The sequence below is a fragment of the Scyliorhinus canicula genome, chromosome 2 (assembly GCF_902713615.1).
Source record: "Scyliorhinus canicula chromosome 2, sScyCan1.1, whole genome shotgun sequence".
NCBI classification, from domain to species: domain Eukaryota; kingdom Metazoa; phylum Chordata; class Chondrichthyes; order Carcharhiniformes; family Scyliorhinidae; genus Scyliorhinus; species Scyliorhinus canicula.
Window position 1 is genome coordinate 287,432,199 of NC_052147.1, and position 27,259 is coordinate 287,459,457.

At 50.2% G+C, this 27,259-nt stretch overlaps 1 protein-coding gene across 1 annotated transcript in view; it reads left to right on the forward strand.

Moving 5' to 3' along the window:
- The window catches only part of chpfa (chondroitin polymerizing factor a), a 53,857-nt gene extending 36,572 nt beyond the window's left edge, over nucleotides 1-17,285 (forward strand). Inside the window, exons 3-4 of the mRNA XM_038790219.1 lie at nucleotides 4,538-4,720; nucleotides 15,702-17,285. Coding sequence (XP_038646147.1) covers nucleotides 4,538-4,720; nucleotides 15,702-16,964 — 1,446 coding nt within the window. The 3' untranslated portion in view covers nucleotides 16,965-17,285. The remainder of the gene's footprint in view (nucleotides 1-4,537; nucleotides 4,721-15,701) is intronic.
- Nucleotides 17,286-27,259: the final 9,974 nt, after the last annotated feature.

Consider the following 27,259-nt stretch of genomic DNA (forward strand, 5'->3'; position numbering starts at 1 on the left):
GGTGTTTCGGTGTGATTGGTGTTTCGGTGTGATTGGTGTTTCGGTGTGATTGGTGTTTCGATGCGATTGGTGTTTTGGTGCGATTGGTGTTTCAGTCTGATTGGGGTTTCGGTGCGACTGGTGTTTCAGTGCGATTGGTGTTTCAGTGCGATTGGTGTTTCAGTGCGATTGGTGTTTCGGTGCGATTGGTGTTTCGGTGCGATTGGTGTTTCGGTGCGATTGGTGTTTCGGTGCGATTGGTGTTTCGGTGCGATTGGTGTTTCGGTGCGATTGGTGTTTCGGTGCGATTGGTGTTTCGGTGTGATTGGTGTTTCGGTGCGATTGGTGTTTCGGTGCGATTGGTGTTTTGGTGCGATTGGTGTTTCGGTGCGATTGGTGTTTCGGTGCGATTGGTGTTTCGGTGCGATTGGTGTTTCGGTGTGTTTGGTGTTTCGGTGTGATTGGTGTTTCGGTGCGATTGGTGTTTCGGTGTGATTGGTGTTTCGGTGCGATTGGTGTTTCCGTGCGATTGGTGTTTCAGTCTGATTGGTGTTTCGGTGTGATTGGTGTTTCGGTGTGGCTGGGGTTTCGGTGTGATTGGTGTTTGGGTGCGACTGGTGTTTGGGTGCGATTGGTGTTTGGGTGCGACTGGTGTTTGGGTGCGACTGGTGTTTGGGTGCGACTGGTGTTTCGGTGCGATTGGTGTTTCGGTGCGATTGGTGTTTCGGTGCGATTGGTGTTTGGGTGCGACTGGTGTTTGGGTGCGACTGGTGTTTCGGTGCGATTGGTGTTTCGGTGCGATTGGTGTTTCGGTGCGATTGGTGTTTCAGTCTGATTGGTGTTTCGGTGCGATTGGTGTTTCGGTGAGATTGGTGTTTCAGTCTGATTGGTGTTTCGGTGTGATTGGTGTTTCGGTGCGATTGGTGTTTCGGTGAGATTGGTGTTTCAGTCTGATTGGTGTTTCGGTGCGATTGGTGTTTCGGTGTGATTGGTGTTTCGGTGCGATTGGTGTTTCGGTGCGATTGGTGTTTCGGTGTGATTGGCGTTTCGGTGCGATTGGTGTTTCGGTGTGATTGGCGTTTCGGTGCGATTGGTGTTTCGGTGCGATTGGTGTTTCGGTGCGATTGGTGTTTCGGTGCGATTGGTGTTTCGGTGTGATTGGTGTTTCGGTGTGATTGGCGTTTCGGTGTGATTGGTGTTTCGGTGCGATTGGTGTTTCGGTGTGATTGGTGTTTCGGTGCGATTGGTGTTTCGGTGCAATTGGTGTTTCGGTGCGATTGGTGTTTCAGTCTGATTGGTGTTTCGGTGCGATTGGCGTTTCGGTGTGATTGGCGTTTCGGTGCGATTGGTGTTTCGGTGAGATTGGTGTTTCGGTGTGATTGGTGTTTCGGTGTGATTGGTGTTTCGGTGTGATTGGTGTTTCGGTGTGGCTGGGGTTTCGGTGTGATTGGTGTTTCGGTGAGATTGGTGTTTCAGTCTGATTGGTGTTTCGGTGCGATTGGTGTTTCGGTGTGATTGGTGTTTCAGTCTGATTGGTGTTTTGGTGTGGCTGGGGTTTCGGTGCGATTGGTGTTTCGGTGCGATTGGTGTTTCGGTGCGATTGGTGTTTCGGTGTGATTGGTGTTTCGGTGCGATTGGTGTTTCGGTGCGATTGTTGTTTCGGTGCGATTGGTGTTTCGGTGCGATTGGTGTTTCGGTGCGATTGGTGTTTCGGTGCGATTGGTGTTTCGGTGCGATTGTTGTTTCGGTGCGACTGGTGTTTCGGTGCGACTGGTGTTTCGGTGCGACTGGTGTTTCGGTGTGATTGGTGTTTCGGTGTGATCGGTGTTTCGGTGTGATCGGTGTTTCGGTGCGATTGGTGTTTCGGTGTGATTGGTGTTTCGGTGCGATCGGTGTTTCGGTGCGATTGGTGTTTCGGTGCGATTGGTGTTTCGGTGCGATTGGTGTTTCGGTGCGATTGGTGTTTCGGTGTGATTGGCGTTTCGGTGTGATTGGCGTTTCGGTGCGATTGGTGTTTCGGTGAGATTGGTGTTTCGGTGTGATTGGTGTTTCGGTGTGATTGGTGTTTCGGTGTGATTGGTGTTTCGGTGTGATTGGCGTTTCGGTGTGATTGGTGTTTCGGTGCGATTGGTGTTTCGGTGCGATTGGTGTTTCGGTGCGATTGGTGTTTCGGTGCGGCTGGGGTTTCGGTGTGATTGGTGTTTCGGTGAGATTGGTGTTTCAGTCTGATTGGTGTTTCGGTGCGATTGGTGTTTCGGTGCGATTGGTGTTTCGGTGCGATTGGTGTTTCGGTGCGATTGGTGTTTCAGTCTGATTGGTGTTTCGGTGAGATTGGTGTTTCAGTCTGATTGGTGTTTCGGTGCGATTGGTGTTTCGGTGCGATTGGTGTTTCGGTGCGATTGGTGTTTCGGTGCGATTGGTGTTTCGGTGCGATTGGTGTTTCGGTGGGATTGGTGTTTCGGTGTGACTGGTGTTTCGGTGGGATTGGTGTTTCGGTGTGATTGGTGTTTCGGTGGGATTGGTGTTTCGGTGTGATTGGTGTTTCAGTCTGATTGGTGTTTCAGTGTGACTGGTGTTTCGGTGGGATTGGTGTTTCGGTGTGACTGGTGTTTCGGTGTGACTGGTGTTTCGGTGGGATTGGTGTTTCGGTGTGATTGGTGTTTTGGTGGGATTGGTGTTTCGGTGCGATTGGTGTTTCGGTGCGACTGGTGTTTCGGTGCGATTGGTGTTTCGGTGCGATTGGTGTTTCGGTGCGATTGGTGTTTCGGTGCGATTGGTGTTTCGGTGCGATTGGTGTTTCGGTGCGATTGGTGTTTCGGTGCGATTGGTGTTTCGGTGCGATTGGTGTTTCGGTGGGATTGGTGTTTCGGTGCGATTGGTGTTTCGGTGCGATTGGTGTTTCGGTGCGATTGGTGTTTCGGTGCGATTGGTGTTTCGGTGCGACTGGTGTTTCGGTGTGTGGTGTTTCGGTGTGATTGATGTTTCAGTCTGATTGGTGTTTTGGTGTGGCTGGGGTTTTGGTGTGGCTGGGGTTTCGGTGTGATTGGTGTTTCGGTGTGTGGTGTTTCGGTGTGATTGGTGTTTCGGTGCGATTGGTGTTTCGGTGCGATTGGTGTTTCGGTGTGATTGGTGTTTCGGTGTGATTGGTGTTTCGGTGTGATTGGTGTTTCGGTGGGATTGGTGTTTCGGTGGGATTGGTGTTTCGGTGTGACTGGTGTTTCGGTGCGATTGGTGTTTCGGTGCGATTGGTGTTTCGGTGCGGCTGGTGTTTCGGTGTGATTGGTGTTTCGGTGTGATTGGTGTTTCGGTGTGACTGGTGTTTCGGTGTGATTGGTGTTTCGGTGTGATTGGTGTTTCGGTGTGACTGGTGTTTCGGTGCGATTGGTGTTTCGGTGCGATTGGTGTTTCGGTGAGATTGGTGTTTCGGTGTGATTGGTGTTTCGGTGAGATTGGTGTTTCGGTGCGATTGGTGTTTCGATGCGATTGGTGTTTCGGTGCGACTGGTGTTTCGGTGCGATTGGTGTTTCGGTGAGATTGGTGTTTCGGTGCGATTGGTGTTTCGATGCGATTGGTGTTTCGGTGAGATTGGTGTTTCGGTGTGATTGGTGTTTCGGTGTGATTGGTGTTTCGGTGCGATTGGTGTTTCGGTGAGATTGGTGTTTCGGTGCGATTGGTGTTTCGGTGCGATTGGTGTTTCGGTGCGATTGGTGTTTCGGTGAGATTGGTGTTTCGGTGTGATTGGTGTTTCGGTGAGATTGGTGTTTCGGTGCGATTGGTGTTTCGATGCGATTGGTGTTTCGGTGCGACTGGTGTTTCGGTGCGATTGGTGTTTCGGTGAGATTGGTGTTTCGGTGCGATTGGTGTTTCGATGCGATTGGTGTTTCGGTGAGATTGGTGTTTCGGTGTGATTGGTGTTTCGGTGTGATTGGTGTTTCGGTGCGATTGGTGTTTCGGTGAGATTGGTGTTTCGGTGCGATTGGTGTTTCGGTGCGATTGGTGTTTCGGTGCGATTGGTGTTTCGGTGCGATTGGTGTTTCGGTGAGATTGGTGTTTCGGTGCGATTGGTGTTTCGGTGCGATTGGTGTTTCGGTGCGATTGGTGTTTCGGTGCGACTGGTGTTTCGGTGGGATTGGTGTTTCGGTGTGACTGGTGTTTCGGTGGGATTGGTGTTTCGGTGTGATTGGTGTTTCGGTGTGTGGTGTTTTGGTGTGTGGTGTGATTGGTGTTTCGGTGGGATTGGTGTTTCGGTGTGACTGGTGTTTCGGTGCGATTGGTGTTTCGGTGTGATTGTCCTCGGGCTTCACTGGAAACCCATTCCCAGAATTAGAGAGTGACATTATCCGGTGTTCCATGGATGGAACATTCTGACCCTCCCACCCCGTCGGCAGTGTTTACCGGCCCACCCCAATCTGCACATTAATTTGGAGAGAGATTATTTCCTTCTGTGAAGCATGGGAATAGGGAGCTGAACGTTTGGATGTGGGATGAGGACAGTGTGGGAATGGGAATGGGTAACGTGCACTGGGATGATTCATTCATGTCTCCCATCTCTCCTCAGGGTCTGCACTATCGATATTTCCAGCTGCTGAAGAATGTGGAGCTGGAAAAGGAAGATGGTCCGGAGTTCCGGAATGCTGTGGCTGTCCACCCAGTGCTGGATCCCGTCCAGATGTACCGACTCCACAAGCGGTACACCGAGTTGGAGCTTGACAGAACCTATCAGGAGATTGAACAGCTACAGGTGCTGGGGTCAGAGGGGGGTCAGCGACGGGGTTAAACTGAACTTCACTCACAGCGGTCGCCCACTCAGCCCTGTCGGGTCAGAAGGTCTTGGCTTTAATTCCCACTTCAAACACATGAGCACATTATCGAGACTGACACTCCCCAGTGCCAAATGTGAGGATTGGAGAGTCAGTATTGAGGGAGTGCTGCACTGTCAGAGGGTCAGTACTGAGGGAGTGCCGCACTGTCAGAGGGTCAGTACTGAGGGAGTGCTGCACTGTCAGAGGGTCAGTACTGAGGGAGTGCCGCACTGTCAGAGGGTCAGTACTGAGGGAGTGCTGCACTGTCAGAGGGTCAGTACTGAGGGAGTGCCGCACTGTCAGAGGATCAGTACTGAGGGAGTGCCGCACTGTCAGAGAGTCAGTACTGAGGGATTGCTGTACTGTCAGAGGGTCAGTACTGAGGGAGTGCTGCACTGTCAGAGGGTCAGTACTGAGGGAGTGCCGCACTGTCAGAGGGTCAGTACTGAGGGAGTGCTGCACTGTCAGAGGGTCAGTACTGAGGGAGTGCCGCACTGTCAGAGGGTCAGTACTGAGGGAGTGCCGCACTGTCAGAGGGTCAGTACTGAGGGAGTGCCGCACTGTCAGAGGGTCAGTACTGAGGGAGTGCCGCACTGTCAGAGGGTCAGTACTGAGGGAGTGCCGCACTGTCAGAGGGTCAGTACTGAGGGAGTGCCGCACTGTCAGAGGGTCAGTACTGAGGGAGTGCCGCACTGTCAGAGGGTCAGTACTGAGGGAGTGCTGCACTGTCAGAGGGTCAGTACTGAGGGAGTGCCGCACTGTCAGAGGGTCAGTACTGAGGGAGTGCCGCACTGTCAGAGGGTCAGTACTGAGGGAGTGCTGCACTGTCAGAGGGTCAGTACTGAGGGAGTGCTGCACTGTCAGAGGGTCAGTACTGAGGGAGTGCTGCACTGTCAGAGGGTCAGTACTGAGGGAGTGCTGCACTGTCAGAGGGTCAGTACTGAGGGAGTGCTGCACTGTCAGAGGGTCAGTACTGAGGGAGTGCCGCACTGTCACAGGTTCAGTACTGAGGGAGTTCCGCACTGTCAGAGGGTCAGTACTGAGGGAGTGCCGCATTGTCAGAGAGTCGGTACTGAGGGAGTGCTTCACTGTCAGAGGGTCAGTACTGAGGGAGTGCTGCACTGTCAGAGGGTCAGTACTGAGGGAGTACCGCACTGTCAGAGGGTCAGGGACTTGGGAGTCCTTGTTCACGATTCTCTTAAGGTTAACGTGCAGGTTCAGTCAGCAGTTAGGAAGGCAAATGCAATGTTAGCATTCACGTTAAGAGAGCTAGAATACAAGACCAGGGATGTACTTCTGAGGCTGTATAAGGCTCTGGTCAGACCCCATTTGGAGTATTGTGAGCAGTTCCTGGCCCCGTATCTAAGGAAGGATGTGCTGGCCTTGGAAAGGGTCCAGAGGAGGTTCACAAGAATGATCCCTGGAATGAAGAACTTGTCGTATGAGGGACGGTTGAGGACTCTGGGTCTGTACTCGTTGGAGTTTCGAAGGATATGGGGGGATCGTATTGAAACTTACAGGATACTGTGAGGCCTGGATAGAGTGGACGTGGAGAGGGTGTTTCCACTTGTAGGAAAAACTGGAACCAGAGGACACAATCTCAGACTAAAGGGACGATCCTTTAAAACAGAGATGAGGAGGAATTTCTTCAGCCAGAGGGTGGTGAATCTGTGGAACTCTTTGCCGCAGAAGGGTGTGGAGGCCAAATCACTGAGTGTCTTTAAGATAGAGATAGATAGGTTCTTGATTAATAAGGGGACCAGGGGTTATGGGGAGAAGGCAGGAGAATGGGGATGAGAAAAATATCAGCCATGATTGAATGACGGAGCAGACTCGATGGGCCGAGTGGCCTAATCCTGCTCCTATGTCTTATGGTCTTATGGAGGGAAAACCAAATCCTTCTCCAGTAAGAGAGTTTTAGTCGCCCCTGTCTCTCTTAACATTGTTATGGGTTTGGCTACATCAGCTGATGAAATTGGAGTGATCTTCCAGCATATTCCTCATTTACCTCATTCCCCCACCCCTGCCCCCACAGCAATGTTACCCTCAGTCCTCCTCAGTCCACTTCGAGCTACAGTCTGCCCTGCAGCATTCTCCACTTCTGTTCTGTTTCCAGAATCTTCCTCATGAACTCCCACCAGTCCCGCGGGGTTTCCTCACTACTTCCAACACGCTGAGCAAACTTGTCCCTCTTTGTTACACCTTGGCTTCCAAATCTCACCTTCACCCTCAGTACCTTCCTCCCTGGCCTGAGGAGGAGATCGCGGAGCATTCCCAGCTATCCATTCCTTATCTTGCCTCCCTTTCACTCTCCCACTTCCTAAATACAGGGTGACAGAACAAAAGTTTAGATTCATGAATTATCTCATAATCATCAGCCATAACTGCACCCTCTGGTCTTCAACATGGGTTCTTATAATAGAAGGAATATAAGAACATAGGAATTAGGGGCAGGAGTCGGCATTTCAGACCTTCGAGCCTGCTCCACCATTCAATCAGAATATAGCTGATCTCTTCCAGGTCTCACCAGGCTAAATCGCTGGCTTTTAAAGCAGACCAAGCAGGCCAGCAGCACGGTTCGATTCCCGTACCAGCCTCCCCGAACAGGCGCCGGAATGTGGCGACTAGGGGCTTTTCACAGTAACTTCATTGAAGCCTACTCGTGACAATAAGCCATTTTCATTTTCATTTTTCATTTCAAATCCACCTCCCTACCTGTTCCCCAGTTCTCTTTAACCCGGTTTTCAAAATCCGAAATATGTCTATCTCCCTCTTGAAACCATTTATTGACTCTGATAATGATAATGATAATCGCTTATTGTCACAAGTAGGCTTCAAATGTGAAAGGCCCTAGTCGCCACATTCCGGCGCCTGTTCGGGGAGGCTGGTACGGGAATTGAACCGTGCTTCTGGCCTGCCTTGGTCTGCTTTAAAAGCCAGCTCTTTAGCCCTGTGCTAAACCAGCCCCATCAATTCCACCGCACTATGGGGCAGCGAGTTCCACAAATTCACCACCCTCTGCGGGAAGTAGTTCCTCCTCATCTCAGTTCTAAATCTACCGTCTCTCAGCCGCTATCTGTGACACCTCGTTCTAGATTGCCCCACAAGGGGGAACATTTGGTCCACGTTTACTTTCTCAATTCCTTTTAGTATTTTATATACCTCGATCAGATCCCCTCTCATCCTTCTAAACTCCAGCTAGTATAAGCCCAAACTGTTCAATCTCTCCTCATAGATCAACCCTTTCATCCTCAGAATCAATCTGGTGAATCTCCTCTGAACTGCCTCCAATCCCACCACATCCTTCCTCAAATACGCAGAGGAAAATTGAACACAATACTCCAGATGTGGGGCTGGATTCTACGTACCCCGACGCCGAGATCGCGTTCGGCGACAGAGTGGAGAATCCAGTTTCGCGCATGAAATCGGGATTGGCGCCAGTTCCGCGATTCTTTGCCCCCCCCCCGAAAAACGGCGTACTCGGGGGGGGGGGGGGGGGGGTACATCGCATCAATTATCCATCGCCTCAGGCCATTGCCAGAGTCCCAACCTGCTATTCTCCCTTCCCAACCGGCAGAATTCCCGACGGCATGTTTCTAATGTGGTCCTGCTGTTCGGGAAACTCGCGGGACGGCTGTGGACTCAGTCCCAGGCCACCATAGTCGGGGGTGGGCTGATCGGAGGGCAGGGGGGGTCCTCATTCGGGATTGGGGCTATTATGTGTGCGGGCGGTCCAGGTTGGGCGAGCGGCCGATACAGGGCGCTATTTCCGCGATCCAGGTCTGAGTCAGCCATGGGGCACAGCGCGCCCAATGGACCTCTGACCCGGAAGTGCGGGGGGAGGGGGGGGGGGGTCGTATCGGCAGTTAGAGCTGCGAGCTCCATGACAGCTGCCTGCTAGCCCCCTGCCTGACGGGGACTCTGTGGCCTTTTGACGCCAGGTTTTCTGGCATAAAAGCCGCACAGTTTTCACGACGGCGTGGAGACATAATCCCTGAAACGGACAATCCAGCCTTTCGTCTCACCAACACCCTAAACAATTGCAACAACACTTCTCTAGTTTTATACTCCAGTTCTTTTGCAATGAACACTGACATTTCATTTGCATTTTTAGGGAAGGTAGGGAATTCATTTACAAGGTAGGGAATTCTTAAATTCCTCTCAGAGAAGGACCTCTCTCAGAGCTGCATCGGTAATTGCGACTCCCAACACTCGTACCCACCTTTAAAAATTGTTCTGCTTGCGTCTGCCCCGACTGTCTGCTTAAATCCCCAAACTTCTGCTTTTATGCTTCAGGAACCAATTCATACACGTCCAGAAGAGCCTTTTTAACCATGGCATCATTGTTAATCTCCCGCTCTGACAGGGAAACACAGATTTCCTGTGCCCGTCCCATCACTTTACTCTGCATGGGAAACGTCCAATTTTCACTTGGTCACTCCGTTTGAGTTGCTATTTTCTCAAAAGTCCTAAAAAAGGTTTCTACCACCTTCTCTTTGAATTTTATCGGGGGGGAGGCTGTCTAAATGTAAATATCGCCACTGGATTCCAGTCGAAGATGAAGCTCCGCTCTAATTCCTGGCGGCTATCCGCTAATTTCCAGTCCCCTAAGCTGACACTCTCTCTCGTTTGCTTTTTCCCCTCTCTCTAATTCCAACTTCCTCATTCCCAGCTCCATTTCTTTTTCTTTTACCTGGATCTCCATTTCTTTCTCTATTCTTTTTAATTCCCTTTCACACTTGAACTGCACCCGAACTTCCTCCAGCTCAGTATCCCCACCAGATAATGTGGTTGACACTACACCACCTCGAGGGCTCTCCTGTGTTCCGCGCATCTTTTTCAAATTTATATATTGAGCAATTCCATCAGTTATCTCCACCTTCCGAGCTCTGACTGGTATCTCTATTTCTCTATTTCTCATTCCCCTGCCAATTCCACCATCTTGTCTTTTCGAAGCTCTTTTGAATAAACCAGAGACAAGTCGTCCACCTGAAGAAAATACTGAGCAGCTTCCAGAGCCCCCCTGTTACATCACTGCAACCCTGGTGTCTCTTTCTAATTTACACAGTAACCTAAACATCGCCAGACCCAATCATCCCAGACCTGAGCCACCGAATTATCTTCCGTGCTGGACGAGTGCGAGTGCATGGTCACTTTCAGACTCCCTTGACCTGGAGTTGCAACACAAGTGAATTAATCAATAATTCTTGGAAAAATATCCGAGGTATTTGCCCCTTGGCAGTCCAATAATTACAGTCACCAGGTTTGTAAATATAAACACAATTACTTTTTATTTCGAACAACTGGAATGAAATACGCAGCAAATAAAACTGGTTAGCTCTTACCTAATTCCCCACTTTAACTTTCGCCACACACACACACTCTCACTCACACACTGACTCACACTTACACACACTCACTCACCAACTCTCACACACACTCACTCACATACACACACACTCACTCACACACTGACTCACACTTACACACACTCACTCACACACACTGACTCACACACACACTCTCACTCACACACTGACTCACACTTACACACACTCACTCACCAACTCTCACACACACTCACTCACATACACACACACTCACTCACACACTGACTCACACTTACACACACTCACTCACTCACACACACACTCTCACACACACACTCTCACTCACACACTGACTCACACTTACACACACTCACTCACTGACTCACACACACACTGACTCACACACACACTCTCACTCACACACACACTCTCACTCACACACTGACTCACATACACACACACTCACTCACACACTGACTCACACTTACACACACTCACTCACTGACACACACACACTGACTCACACACACACTCTCACTCACACACTGACTCACACACACACTCTCACTCACACACTGACTCACATAAGAACATAAGAACATAAGAACTAGGAGCAGGAGTAGGCCATCTGGCCCCTCGAGCCTGCTCCGCCATTCAATGAGATCATGGCTGATCTTTTGTGGACTCAGCTCCACATTCCGGCCCGAACACCATAACCCTTAATCCCTTTATTCTTCAAAAAACTATCTATCTTTACCTTAAAAACATGTAATGAAGGAGCCTCAACTGCTTCACTGGGCAAGGAATTCCATAGATTCACAACCCTTTGGGTGAAGAAGTTCCTCCTAAACTCAGTTCTAAATCTACTTCCCCTTATTTTGAGGCTATGCCCCCTAGTTCTGCTGTCACCCGTCAGTGGAAACAACCTGCCCACATCTATCCTATCTATTCCCTTCATAATTTTAAATGTTTCTATAAGATCCCCCCTCATCCTTCTAAATTCCAACGAGTACAGTCCCAGTCTACTCAACCTCTCCTCATAATCCAACCCCTTCAGCTCTGGGATTAACCTAGTGAATCTCCTCTGCACACCCTCCAGCGCCAGTACGTCCTTTCTCAAGTAAGGAGACCAAAACTGAACACAATACTCCAGGTGTGGCCGCACTAACACCTTATACAATTGCAACATAACCTCCCTAGTCTTAAACTCCATCCCTCTAGCAATGAAGGACAAAATTCCATTTGCCTTCTTAATCACCTGTTGCACTTGTAAACCAACCTTCTGTGACTCATGCACTAGCACACCCAAGTCTCTCTGAACAGCGGCATGATTTAATATTCACTCACTCACACACTCTCACACTCACTCAGTCACATGAAAAATGAAAAAATGAAAATCGCTTATTGTCACGAGTCGGATTCAATGAAGTTACTGTGAAAAGCCCCTAGTCGCCACATTCCGGCGCCTGTCCGGGGAGGCTGGTACGGGAATCGAACCGTGCTGCTGGCCTGCTTTAAAAGCCAGCGATTTAGCTGAGTGAGCTAAACCAGCCCCTAGATGAAATGAAAATCGCTTATTGTCACAAGGAGGCTTCAAATGAAGTTACTGTGAAAAGCCCCTAGTCGCCACATTCTGGCGCCTGTTCGGGGAGGCTGTTACGGGAATCGAACCGTGCTGCTGGCCTGCCTTGGTCTGCTTTCAAAGCCAGCGATTTAGCCCAGTGTGCTAAACCAGCCACATTCACTCACACACACTGACTCACACTCACATACTCACACTCACATACACACACACACACTCACACTCACTCACACACACACGACAGACAAACGCAAAGGGGAAGAAAGGGGTAAAAAACGATAAATAAAATTTTTTTAAAAGTGTCCTTGTTTCAGGTGATGGTTCTCCTCTTCAAACGTTGCTGTCAGCCCGAGGTTTTACTCCAGGTTCATTCAGATAGAGTTATAGATGTTTACAGTATAGAAACAGGCCCTTCGGCCCAGCCTGTCCATGCTGCCCAGTTTCTATCACTAAGCTAGTCCCACTTGCCCGCATTTGGCCCATATCCCTCTATGCCCACCCTGTCCATGTAACTGTCTAACTACTTTTTAAAGGACAAAATTGTACCCGTCTCTACCACTGCCTCTGGCAGCCCATTCCAGATGCTCACCACCCTCTGTGTGAAGAAATTTCCCTTCTGGGCCCTTTTGTATCTCACTCCTCGCACCTTAAACTTGTGCCCCCTAGTTTTAGACTCCTCTACCTTTGGGAATAGAGGAGTGGAATGGTGCGATGGAATACTCTCCACTTGCCTGGATGAGCGCAGCTCCAATAACACGCAAGAAGCTCGACACCATCCAGGACAAAGCAACCCCGCTTGATTGCTCCCCCTTCCACAAACATTCACCCCCTCCACCACCGACACACAGCAGCAGCTGTGTGTACCATCTATAAGCTATGAGGCAGCACAATGGTTAGCACTGCTGCCTCATAACACCAGGGATCTGGGTTCACATCTGGTCTTGGGTGACTGTCTGTGTGGAGTTTGCATTTTCTCAGCCGCGTTTGCATGGCTTTCCTCCAGGTACTCGGGTTTCCTCCCACAGTCTGAAGATGAGCAGGTTAGGTGGATTGGCCATGATTGATGTACAAGGTTAGGGGATAGGGTGAGGGAGTGCCCTTTTTTGGAATGTTGTTGCAGTCTCGATGGGCTGAATGGCCTCCCTCTGCACTGTAGGGATTCTTAGCGATTCCATAAAGATGCACTGCAGCAATTCGCCAAGGTTCCTGAGACAGCACCTTCCAAACCCACGACCTCTACCCTCTAGCAGGACAAGAGCAGCAGCTACCTGGGAACCCCACCACATGGAGGTTCCCCTCCAAGTTGAGGGGCTGGTTTAGTACAGGGCTAAATCGCTGGCTTTGAAAGCAGACCAAGGCAGACCAGCAGCACGGTTCAATTCCCGAACCAGCCTCCCCGAACAGGCGCCGGAATGTGGCGACTAGGGGCTTTTCACAGTAACTTCATTGAAGCCTACTCATGACAATAAGCGATTTTCATCTTTTTCATCTTTCAAGTCACTCCCCACCCTGACTTGGAAATATATCGGCCGTTCCTTCACCGTCGCTGGGGCAACATCCTGGAACTCCCTCCCTAACAGCACAGTGGGTACACCTACACCTCAGGGACTGCTGCAGTTCAAGAAGGCAGCTCACCACCACCTTCTCAAGGGGCAATTAGGAAGGGGTAATAACTGCTGCTGTCTAACCAGCGACACTCATCCCAATAATAAATTTTTTACAAAATATAGGACCTTCAAATATGAGCCAGCCAATTAAGGGTGAGGTCATGGAGCACACAGAGGGGAGTGGAAATCTAGGGGCTTTTCACAGTAACTTCATTTGAAGCCTACTTGTGATAATAAGCAATTTTCATTTCATTTCAATAATGGGAGATGAGAAAATGGCTGAGGAACTGAACAGGTTTTTTGGGTCGGTCTTCACAGTGGAAGACACAAATAACATGCCAGCGACTGATAGAAATGAGGTTATGACAGGTGAGGACCTTGAGAGGATTGTTATCACTAAGGAGGTAGTGATGGGCAAGCTAATGGGGCTAAAGGTAGACGAGTCTCCTGGCCCTGATGGAATGCATCCCAGAGTGCTAAAAGAGATGGCTAGGGAATTTGCAAATGCACTAGTGATAATTTACCAATTTTCACTAGACTCTGGGGTGGTCCCGGTGGATTGGAAATTAGCAAACGTGACACCACTGTTTAAAAAAGGAGGTAGGCAGAAAGCGGGTAATTATAGGCCAGTTATCTTAACTTCGGTAGTAGGGAAGATACTGGAATCTATCATCAAGTAAGAAATAGCGAGGCACCTGGATGGACATTGTCCCATTGGGCAGACGCAGCATGGGTTCATAAAGGGCAGGTCATGCCTAACTAATTTAGTGGAATTTTTTGAGGACATTACCAGTGCAGTAGATAACGGGGAGCCAATGGATGTGGTATATCTGGACTTACAGAAAGCTTTTGACAAGGTGCCACACAAAAGGTTGCTGCATAAGAGAAAGATGCATGGCATTAAGGGTAAAGTAGTAGCATGGATAGAGGATTGGTTAATTAACAAAAAGCAAAGAGTGATGATTAATGAGTGTTTCTCTGATTGGCAATTAGTAGCTAGTGGTGTCCCTCAGGGATCCGTGTTGGACCCATAATTGTTCACAATTTACATAAATGATTTGGGGAACAAGTGTAATGTGTCCAAGTTTGCAGACGACACTAAGGTGAGTGGTAAAGCGAAAAGTGCAGAGGATACTGGAAGTCTGCAGAGGGATTTGGATAGGTTAAATGAATGGGCTAGGGTCTGGCAGATGGAATACAATGTTGACAAATGTGAGGTTATCCATTTTGGTAGGAATAACAGCAAAAGGGATTATTATTTAAATGATAAAATATTAAAACATGCTGCTGTGCAGAGAGACCTGGGTGTGCTAGTGCATGAGTCGCAAAAAGTTGGTTTACAGGTGCAACAGGTGTGTAAGAAGGCAAATGGAGTTTTGTCCTTCATTGCTAGAGGGATGGAGTTTAAGACTCGGGAGGTTATGCTGCAATTGTATAAGGTGTTAGTGAGGCCACACCTGGAGTATTGTGTTCAGTTTTGGTCTCCTTACCTGAGAAAGGACGTACTGGCGCTGGAGGGTGTGCAGAGGAGATTCACTAGGTTAATCTCAGAGCTGAAGGGGTTGGATTATGAGGAGAGGTTGAGTAGACTGGGACTGTACTCGTTGGAATTTAGAAGGATGAGGGGGGATCTTATAGAAACATACAAAATTATGAAGGGAATAGATAGGATAGATGCGGGCAGGTTGTTTCCACTGGCGGGTGAAAGCAGAACTAGGGGGCATAGCTTCAAAATAAGGGGAAGTAGATTTAGGACTGAGTTTAGGAGGAACTTCTTCACCCAAAGGGTTGTGAATCTATGGAATTCCTTGCCCAGTGAAGTAGTTGAGGCTCCTTCATTCAATGTTTTTAAGGTAAAGATAGATAGTTTTTTGAAGAATAAAGGGATTAAGGGTTATGGTGTTCGGGCCGGAAAGTGGAGCTGAGTCCACAAAAGATCAGCCATGATCTCATTGAATGGCGGAGCAGGCTCGAGGGGCCAGATAGTTAGATAGAATTTACAGTGCAGAAGGAGGCCATTCGACCCATCGAGTCTGCACCGGCTCTTGAAAAGAGCACCCTACCCGAGGTCCACACCTCCACCCTATCCCCATAACCCAGTAACCCCTCCCAACACTAAGGGCAATTTTGGACACTAAGGGCAATTTATCATGTCCAATTCACCTAACCTGCACATCTTTGGACTGTGGGAGGAAACCGGAGCACCCGGAGGAAACCCACACACACATGGGGAGGATGTGCAGACTCCGCACAGACAGTGACCCAAGCCGGAATCGAACCTGGGACCCTGGAGCTGTGAAGTGATTGTGCTATCCACAATGCTACCGTGCTGCCCTAATGCTACCGTGCAGATGGCCGACTCCTGCTCCTAGTTCTTATGTTCTTCTGTTCTTTTTTTCAGGATGAAATCAGAAATGTCAGTGGCCTAACCGCTGAGGGGGAGAAAGCCAGCAGCTGGCCCATTGGGATTAGCCCCCCTTTCCAGGCCCGCACCCGGTTTGAGGTCCTTCGCTGGGATTATTTCACTGAGGACCAGATCTTCTCCTGTGTGGATGGGTCTCCGAAATGTGAGTTGCATGGGATTGACAAGAGTGACATCAGGAACATCATTGAAACGGCTGTGGAGGAGCTGAATAAGAAATACCAACCCACACTTCACCTGCGCAAACAGCATCTCCTCAACGGCTACCGCAGATTTGACCCCACTCGTGGTATGGAGTACACATTGGACCTGCAACTGGAGGTGGTTACCCAGAAAGGACACAGACGCTCCATCACCAAGAGGGTCCACCTCGTCCGGCCGCTCAGCAATGTGGAGATTATCCCCATGCCGTATGTGACTGAGGCCACGAGGGTCCACATCATCCTCCCGCTCAGTATTCACGAGAGGGACCAGGCCATTCGCTTCATTGAACTTTACACCCTCAACGCACTGGAGAGCAATGAAAACGCCATCCTAACCCTGCTCTTCATCTATGACCCCTTCGAAGCTCAGAGGGTCAATGAGAACGACATCTTCAGCAGCGTCAAGGCCAAGATCCTGGACTGCGAGAAGAAGTTTCCGGAAACAAAGATTCCCTGGATTAGTGTGAAGACTGATTCACCATGCCAGCTAAAAATCATGGACATTATCTCCAAGAAGCACCCAGTGGACACCTTGTTCTTTGTTGCTGGCATCAACATGGAGGTCAACTTGGAATTCCTGAACCGCTGTCGCATGAACACCATCAACCAATGGCAGCTCTTCTTTCCCATCCACTTCCAGGAATATAACCCAAAGATCGCTTATCACAACCAACCACCACCACTGACCATTGATCTGCTCAAGGATTCCGGACACTTTGACCGCGACTTCTTTGATGCCGCCTGCTTTTACAACTCTGACTACATGGCGGCGCGAGGCAGGATGGCTTCCGATGTCCTGGAGAATGAGGAAATCCTGGAGAATCTGGACCTGTACGAAATGTTTGTCCAGTACTCCAGCCTCCATGTGTTTCGGGCAGTCGAGCCCGCCCTGCGCCAGAGGTATGGCCAAAGGATGTGCAGCCCGCGGGGGAGTGAGGAGATTTACCATCGATGTGTGCAGAGCAACCTCCAGGCCCTGGGCTCCCGTTCCCAGCTGGCAATGCTGTTGTTTGAGCAGGAACAGGGGAACAGCACCTGAGATTGGACAGACCTGCAGGCGATTGACTGTCAGTCGAGGAACATCCGATGGTCCATGTTACTCCCCTGGTTGCTCCATTTCCCCCTCCTGTCCTTTGCTTGAGTAACAGGACACATTCCTTACCCAACTCAGACTGGTCCAATCCCACTTTCTTCAGCCAAACAGCAGGGTCATTGACAGGTCAAAGAGGCGTGTTGGTCAACCGGATACCGAAAGTCGCTCCTGCTGCCGAGTACGCGGACTGCCACCACATAATTCTCCGCCCCTGAAGCCCAACATCTGCCCAGATTCTATTTTTACAATAAATGATGTAACAATTCACTCCTCGCCTTGTCCATCAGTGAGACTCTATATTAAACAAGAGGACACTCTGATCTGTAGATGCCCCTGAGTTCTGGGGTCTAGGGGAGGGTTACACACAGGGGAAGGGGACTGAGAGTGGGGGAAGCTATTGTGAGAGGGGGTGGGCAGAATGTGATCAAGGTTGGAGTGGATAGGATGACTGGAATATATGGAAGGGGAGGGCGAGGAATGCACCAACAGACAGGCAAAGCGGTTCTGGGGAACAAAGTGAGTGATCAGTGAGCCTTTGTTCAATCCATAGTGGATTTTGGGAGTCAGCTATATTGAATAAAGCATTGGAAGTGAGAAGGGAAGTTACAGAGAGCGTGACACAGAATAAAACGTTATTATTTTAATTTATTGGAATCAGTCTGGTAAACCTTCGCTGCAGTAGGTATGGACGGCAGATTTCTTCGCTAAAGGACACTTGTGAACCAGATGGGTTTTTGTAAAAATCAACAATGGTTTCACGGTCATCATTAGACTTTTTATTGAATTCAAATTTCCCCATCTGCAGTGGGGTGGGGTTTGAACCTGGGGCCCCAGAGCATTACCCACCAGCTCCCTGGAAGAGTGGGACCAAGGAAGAGGGACTTCAGTTATTTGGAGAAGCTCAGAGTTTCAGAGTTTTAAATTTTGATTTTCTGCAAGTTATGTTTCGGAGGCTTTTCCCATTCATTCGTGCAATGTGACCCTGTCAGCATTTACCTGCCATGCCGAATTGAGAAGGTGGTGGTGAGCTGCCTACTTAGGTATTACAGTCGATGTTCTGCAGGTAACCACGGCATTTCCTGGATTTATACCGAACAACACTGAAGGAATGGAGATACATTCCCAAGTCAGTGTGGTGTGTAACTCGGAGAACGTGCAGACTCCGCAAAGGCAGTCACTCAAAGTCAAAATTCAACCCTTGCCCCTGGTGCTGTGAGGCAGCAATGCTAACCACTGTGTCACCCCTAATAGGTGAATAGATAGGCATTTCTTGGCTGCAAACAGACTCCAGGATGGTATGTTGCCTTCCTGGTGCTGGGGTCAAGGATGTCTCAGAGCGGGTACAGGGCATCCTGGAGGGGGAGGGTGAATAGCCAGTGGTCGTGGTCACATCGGTACAAACAACATAGGTTAAAAAAAGGGATGTGGTCCTAAAACCAGAATATAGGGAGCTGGGAAGGAAGTTAAGAAATCGGACCTCAAAGGTAGTGATCTCAGGATTACTGTCGGTGCCACGTGCTAATCAGAGTAGAAATGACAGGATATATAGGATGAATACGTGGCTGAAGGGATGGTGTCAGGAGGAGGGTTTCAGATTCCTGGGGCATTGGGACCGGTACAAACTGGACGGGTTACACCTGGGCAGGACTAGAACTGATACACTTTGGAGGGGGGTGGGGGGGGGGGGGGGGTTACTAGCTAGAGTGGCTGGGGAGGGTTTAAACTAAAAGGGCAGGAGGATGTTTGTAAGGAGTCAGAGGAGGAGGAATCAAGGATAAGAACAAAAGGTGAAAGCGATAGGCAGAGAAACGAAGATTCAAACTTGGCCACAGTGAAAAACGTTGGACTAGTAATGTTCAAAAGACAAGCTTCAAGTCTTTGTGCCGTAATGCGCGACACATTGGCAATAAAGTGGATGAACCGATTGCACAAATAAATGTAAATGGGGGTGATTTAGTCGGGATTATGAAGACATGGCTGCAGGGTGACCAGGGATGGGAATTGAATGGCCAGGGATATTCAGTATTTAGGAAGGACCTACAAAATGGAAAAGGCAGTGGATTTGCAGTGTTAGATAAAGAGGAAATTAACACAACAGTGAAGAACATAGAACATAGAACGATACAGCGCAGTACAGGCCCTTCGGCCCACGATGTTGCACCGACATGGAAAGTCAAAAACTAAAGGCCATCTAACCTACACTATGCCATTATCATCCATATGCTTATCCAATAAACTTTTAAATGCCCTCAATGTTGGCGAGTTCACTACTGTTGCAGGTAGGGCATTCCACGGCCTCACCACACTTTGCGTAAAAAAACTACCTCTGACCTCTGTCCTATTTCTATTACCCCTCAATTTAAGGCTATGTCCCCTCGTGCTAGCCACCTCCATCCGCGGGAGAAGGCTCTCACTGTCCACCCTATCTAACCCTCTGATCATTTTGTATGCCTTTATTAAGTCACCTCTTAACCTTCTTCTCTCTAATGAAAACAACCTCAAGTCCATCAGCCTTTCCTCATAAGATTTTCCCTCCATACCAGGCAACATCCTGGTAAATCTCCTCTGCACCCGTTCCAAAGCTTCCACGTCCTTCCTATAATGAGGCGACCAGAACTGTATGCAATACTCCAAATGCGGCCGTACCAGAGTTTTGTACAGCTGCAACATGATCTCATGGCTCCGGAACTCAATCCCTCTACCAATAAAGGCCAACACACCATAGGCCTTCTTCACAACCCTATCAACCTGGGTGGCAACTTTCAGGGATCTATGTACATGGACACCGAGATCCCTCTGCTCATCCACACTACCAAGAATTTTACCATTAGCCAAATATTCCGCATTCCTGTTATTCTTTCCAAAGTGAATCACCTCACACTTCTCCACATTAAACTCCATTTGCCACCTCTCAGCCCAGCTCTGCAGCTTATCTATGTCCCTCTGTAACCTGCAACATCCTTCCGCACTGTCTACAACTCCACCGACTTTAGTGTCGTCTGCAAATTTACTCACCCAACCTTCTGCGCCCTCCTCTAGGTCATTTATAAAAATGACAAACAGCAACGGCCCCAGAACCGATCCTTGTGGTACGCCACTCGTAACTGAATTCCATTCTGAACATTTCCCATCAACCACAACCCTCTGTCTTCTTTCAACTAGCCAATTTCAGATCCACATCTCTAAATCACCCTCAATCCCCAGCCTCCGTATTTTCTGCAATAGCCGACCGTGGGGAAGCTTATCAAACGCTTTACTGAAATCCATATACACCACATCAACTGCTCTACCCTCGTCTACCTGTTCAGTCACCTTCTCAAAGAACTCGATAAGGTTTGTGAGGCATGACCTACCCTTCACAAAACCATGCTGACTATCCCTAATCATATTCCTATCTAGATGATTATAAATCGTATCTCTTATAATCCTCTCCAAGACTTTACCCACAACAGACGTGAGGCTCACCGGCCTATAGTTACCGGGGTTATCTCTACTTCCCTTCTTGAACAAAGGGACCACATTTGCTATCCTCCAGTCCTCTGGCACTATTCCTATAGCCAATGGTGACATAAAAATCAAAGCCAAAGGCTCAGCAATCTCTTCCCTGGCTTCCCAGAGAATCCTAGGATAAATCCCATCAGGCCCCGGGGACTTATCTATTTTCACCTTGTCCAGAATTGCCAACACTTCTTCCCTACGCACCTCAATGCCATCTATTCTAATAGCCTGGGTCTCAGCATTCTCCTCCACAACATTATCTTTTTCCTGAGTGAATACTGATGAAAAGTATTCATTTAGTATCTCGCTTATCTCCTCAGCCTCCACACACAACTTCCCACCACTGTCCTTGACTGGCCCTACTCTTACCTTAGTCATTCTTTTATTCCTGACATACCTATAGAAAGCTTTTGGGTTTTCCTTGATCCTACCTGCCAAAGACTTCTCATGTCCCCTCCTTACTCGTCTTAGCTCTCTCTTTAGATCCTTTCTCGCTTCCTTGTAACTATCAAGCGCCCCAACTGAAACTTCACGCCTCATCTTCACATAGGCCTCCTTCTTCCTCTTAACAAGAGATTCCACTTCTTTGGTAAACCACGGTTCCCTCACTCGACCCCTTCCTCCCTGCCTGAGTGGTACGTACTTATCAAGAACACGCAATAGCTGTTCCTTGAACAAGCTCCACATATCCAGTGTGCCCAACCCTTGCAGCCTACTTCTCCAACCTACACATCCTAAGTCATGTCTAATGGCATCATAATTGCCCTTCCCCCAGCTATAACTCTTGCCCTGCGGGGTATACTTATCCCTTTCCATCACTAACGTAAAGGTCACCGAATTGTGGTCACTGTCTCCAAAGTGCTCACCTACCTCCAGATCTAACACCTGGCCTGGTTCATTACCCAAAACCAAATCCAATGTGGCCTCGCCTCTTGTTGGCCTGTCAACATATTGTGTCAGGAAACCCTCCTGCACACATTGTACAAAGAACGACCCATCTAATGTACTCGAACTATATCTTTTCCAATCAATATTTGGAAAGTTAAAGTCTCCCATAACAACTACCCTGTTACTTTCGCTCTTTTCCAGAATCATCTTCCCCATCCTTTCCTCTACATCCCTAGAACTATTAGGTGGCCTATAGAAAACTCCCAACAGGGTGACCTCTCCTTTCCTGTTTCTAACCTCAGCCCATACTACCTCGGAAGAAGAGTCCCCATCTAGCATCCTTTCCACCACCGTAATACTGTCCTTGACTAGCAGCACCACACCTCCCCCTCTTTTGCCCCCTTCTCTGAGCTTACTAAAACACCTAAACCCCGGAACCTGCAACAACCATTCCTGTCCCTGCTCTATCCATGTCTCTGAAATGGCCACAACATCAAAGTCCCAGGTACCAACCCATGCTGCCAGTTCCCCTAACTTATTTTGTATACTCCTGGCATTGAAGTAGACACACTTCAAACCACCTACCTGAACACTGGCACGCTCCTGCGAAGTCAAATCTGTGCTCCTGACCTCTATACTCTCAACCTCCCGTACCCCAAAACTACAATCCAGGTTCCCATGCCCCTGCTGAATTAGTTTAAACCCCCCCAAAGAGCACTAACAAATCTCCCCCCCAGGATATTGGTGCCCCTCAGGTTCAGATGTAGACCATCCTGTCTATAGAGGTCCCACCTTCCCCAGAAAGAGCCCCAGTTATCCAGAAATCTGAATCCCTCCCGCCTGCACCATCCCTGTAGCCACGTGTTTAATTGCTCTCTCTCCCTATTCCTCGTCTCACTATCACGTGGCACGGGCAACAACCCAGAGATAACAACTCTGTTTGTTCTCGCTCTGAGCTTCCATCATAGCTCCCTAAAGGCCTGTCTGACATCCTTGTCCCCTTTCCTACCTATGTCGTTAGTGCTAACCCACTCTGCCACACCGTGAGGCGGCAGTACTAACCCACTGTGCCACACGGTGAGGCGGCAGTACTAACCCACTGTGCCACCCTGCCTTCACATCCTTTACTAAAGTCTGCTGCCCAGATTTTGAAGTATGTCCACTAGAGACTGAGCCAGTGTTTTGGAAAGTTTGTTACGAAACCAAACAGTTTTCTGGTCACAATTCCAGATGACTGCTGTTTATTATTCCAGTTTGTTTAATCCCCCTCACTCCAGCGCAGTAGCTTCTCCTTGGGGATACAGTGAAAGCCGGGATTATAACGTGTTCAGAGTCATTTCCTGTTCTGAGGGGCTCGGTGCCAGGGCTGCTGTTAGTTTGCACAAGGCTCCAAAAACCAGACAAAGGCTCATTGTCTCCTTGGAACCTGACTCACACGCGTCTGGCCTGGATTCCAATTTCATACAATCGAAAATTCATTGTTTGAACATCTGCCCAGAACTCAGCATTTACCGTACGTCACAACACACAAGCTTCGAGCCCAATGAGATTAATTGTACACACAGCCTCAGTGTCTTCAATGCAGCACAGTGCCCACTACACTGACTACACTGTCCCCATCAAACACTCCCAGGACAGGTACAGCAGGGGGTTAGATACAGAGTAAAGCTCCCTCTACACTGTCCCCATCAAACACTCCCAGGACAGGTACAGCACATCTGTACACTGTCCCCATCAAACACTCCCAGGACAGGTACAGCACGGGGTTAGATACAGAGTAAAGCTCCCTCTACACTGTCCCCATCAAACACTCCCAGGACAGGTACAGCACGGGGTTAGATACAGAGTAAAGCTCCCTCTACACTGTCCCCATCAAACACTCCCAGGACAGGTACAGCACGGGGTTAGATACAGAGTAAAGCTCCCTCTACACTGTCCCCATCAAACACTCCCAGGACAGGGACAGCACGGGGTTAGATACAGAGTAAAGCTCCCTCTACACTGTCCCCATCAAACACTCCCAGGACAGGTACAGCACGGGGTTAGATACAGAGTAAAGCTCCCTCTACACCAGGGGTGGGCAAACTTTTCCGTGCAAGGGCCACATTCAGAAATTCACAATTCACAAAGGGCCGCATAGTATATTAAGTAAAATTATTACTTCACCCGGTTATGATTCTGGGCGCCTCATATAGAACATAGAACAGTACAGCACAGAACAGGCCCTTTGGCCCTCGATGTTGTGCCGAGCAATGATCACCCTACTCAAGTCAACGTATCCACCCTATACCAGTAAGTAACCCAACAGGCCCCCCCATTAACCTTAAAAAAAAAAATTTTTTTTTAAAAGAATTTAAAAAAAAAAATTTTTTTTTTTTTTAATGACTTGGTGGGCCGCAGAAATACCTTTGGCGGGCCGCATGCGGCCCGCGGGCCGTAGTTTGCCCACCCCTGCTCTACACTGTCCCCATCAAACACTCCCAGGACAGGTACAGCACGGGGTTAGATACAGAGTAAAGCTCCCTCTACACTGTCCCCATCAAACACTCCCAGGACAGGTACAGCACGGGGTTAGATACAGAGTAAAGCTCCCTCTACACTGTCCCCATCAAACACTCCCAGGACAGGTGATGCACGGGGTTAGATACAGAGTAAAGCTCCCTCTACACTGTCCCCATCAAACACTCCCGGGACAGGTACAGCACGGGGTTAGATACAGAGTAAAGCTCCCTCTACACTGTCCCCATCAAACACTCCCAGGACAGGTACAGCACGGGGTTAGATACAGAGTAAAGCTCCCTCTACACTGTCCCCATCAAACACTCCCAGGACAGGTACAGCACGGGGTTAGATACAGAGTAAAGCTCCCTCTACACTGTCCCCATCAAACATTCCCAGGACAGGTACAGCACGGGGTTAGATACAGAGTAAAGCTCCCTCTACACTGTCCCCATCAAACATTCCCAGGACAGTTACAGCACGAGGTTAGATATAGAGTAAAACCCCCTCTACACTGTCCCCATCAAACACTCCCAGGACAGGTACAGCACGGGGTTAGATACAGAGTAAAGCTCCCTCCACACTGTCCCCATCAAACACTCCCAGGACAGGTACAGCACGGGGTTAGATACAGAGTATAAGGAAGAGTAAAAATGCGTTGCTATATTAAAGAAAGCAGCACAGTTTCAATAGTTTGAATGAATTATCTGTATCAGTCAATTATGCAATTTTTGTAAAGTCTTCAGTAATAATCTCAGTTGGAAAAAGTCAGGGTGATGGGTTCTTTTGAATTTTATTTAAACATTGTCTATTTAGGTAGAGCTGCCAATAAAATACAGATTACACCAAATTCCACTGGATATTTGTAGTTTAATGGATTGACTTGGGTTCTTGTTACCAATTCGGGGATGATTTTTCCCAAAGTGGTCTGCGAAATGCTCTGTGACGAGGCTGCTGTTATTTTTATGTTTGTATTGTGACAGATGAAATAAATAATCCAACACATGGTACATTACATCCCAAAACATTTACCCTGCTGGTACGTCCAGAACTTTGGCAAATGGGACCTATCAACGAGGTGGAATGAGACCAGAGGATTCCTGTCAGCCTCTCCTAAACCCTCACCCCCATCATCTGCTACAGATTGAAATATTATAGCCTTGAACTTGTTAATGAACCAGTCAGAGCCCAGTGACACAGGGCAGGACTTCAGGGCAAGGGCCCAGTCCCACAGGACAGGAACCCAGGGCAAGGGCCCAGTCCCACAGGACAGGAACCCAGGGCAAGGGCCCAGTCCCACAGGACAGGAACCCAGGGCAAGGGCCCAGTCCCACAGGACAGGAACCCAGGGCAAGGGCCCAGTCCCACAGGACAGGAACCCAGGGCAAGGGCCCAGTCCCACAGGACAGGAACCCAGGGCAAGGGCCCAGTGACACAGGACAGGAACCCAGGGCAAGGGCCCAGTCCCACAGGACAGGAACCCAGGGCAAGGGCCCAGTCCCACAGGACAGGAACCCAGGGCAAGGGCCCAGTCCCACAGGACAGGAACCCAGGGCAAGGGCCCAGTGACACAGGACAGGAACCCAGGGCAAGGGCCCAGTCCCACAGGACAGGAACCCAGGGCAAGGGCCCAGTCCCACAGGACAGGAACCCAGGGAAAGGGCCCAGTGACACAGGACAGGAACCCAGGGAAAGGGCCCAGTCCCACAGGACAGGAACCCAGGGCAAGGGCCCAGTCCCACAGGACAGGAACCCAGGGCAAGGGCCCAGTCCCACAGGACAGGAACCCAGGGCAAGGGCCCAGTCCCACAGGACAGGAACCCAGGGCAAGGGCCCAGTCCCACAGGACAGGAACCCAGGGCAAGGGCCCAGTCCCACAGGACAGGAACCCAGGGCAAGGGCCCAGTCCCACAGGACAGGAACCCAGGGCAAGGGCCCAGTCCCACAGGACAGGAACCCAGGGCAAGGGCCCAGTCCCACAGGACAGGAACCCAGGGCAAGGGCCCAGTGACACAGGACAGGAACCCAGGGCAAGGGCCCAGTCCCACAGGACAGGAACCCAGGGCAAGGGCCCAGTCCCACAGGACAGGAACCCAGGGCAAGGGCCCAGTCCCACAGGACAGGAACCCAGGGCAAGGGCCCAGTGACACAGGACAGGAACCCAGGGCAAGGGCCCAGTCCCACAGGACAGGAACCCAGGGCAAGGGCCCAGTCCCACAGGACAGGAACCCAGGGAAAGGGCCCAGTGACACAGGACAGGAACCCAGGGAAAGGGCCCAGTCCCACAGGACAGGAACCCAGGGCAAGGGCCCAGTCCCACAGGACAGGAACCCAGGGCAAGGGCCCAGTCCCACAGGACAGGAACCCAGGGCAAGGGCCCAGTCCCACAGGACAGGAACCCAGGGCAAGGGCCCAGTGACACAGGACAGGAACCCAGGGAAAGGGCCCAGTCCCACAGGACAGGAACCCAGGGCAAGGGCCCAGTCCCACAGGACAGGAACCCAGGGCAAGGGCCCAGTCCCACAGGACAGGAACCCAGGGCAAGGGCCCAGTCCCACAGGACAGGAACCCAGGGCAAGGGCCCAGTCCCACAGGACAGGAACCCAGGGCAAGGGCCCAGTGACACAGGACAGGAACCCAGGGAAAGGGCCCAGTCCCACAGGACAGGAACCCAGGGCAAGGGCCCAGTCCCACAGGACAGGAACCCAGGGCAAGGGCCCAGTCCCACAGGACAGGAACCCAGGGCAAGGGCCCAGTCCCACAGGACAGGAACCCAGGGAAAGGGCCCAGTCCCACACGACAGGAACCCAGGGCAAGGGCCCAGTCCCACAGGACAGCAACCCAGGGAAATGGCCCAGTCCCACAGGACAGGAACCCAGGGCAAGGGCCCAATCCCACAGGACAGGAACCCAGGGAAAGGGCCCAGTCCCACAGGACAGGAACCCAGGGAAAGGGCCAAGTCCCACACGACAGGAACCCAGGGCAAGGGCCCAGTCCCACAGGGCAGGAAGCCGGGCAAGGGCCCAGTCCCACACGACAGGAACCCAGGGCAAGGGCCCAGTCCCACAGGACAGGAACCCAGGGCAAGGGCCCAATCCCACAGGACAGGAACCCAGGGCAAGGGCCCAGACCCACAGGACAGGAACCCAGGGAAAGGGCCCAGTCCCACAGGATAGGAACCCAGGGCAAGGGCCCAGACCCACAGGACAGGAACCCAGGGCAAGGGCCCAGTCCCACAGGACAGGAACCCAGGGCAAGGGCCCAGTCCCACAGGACAGGAACCCAGGGCAAGGGCCCAGTGCCATAAGGCTGGACACCAGGGAAAGGGCCCAGACCCACAGGACAGGAACCCAGGG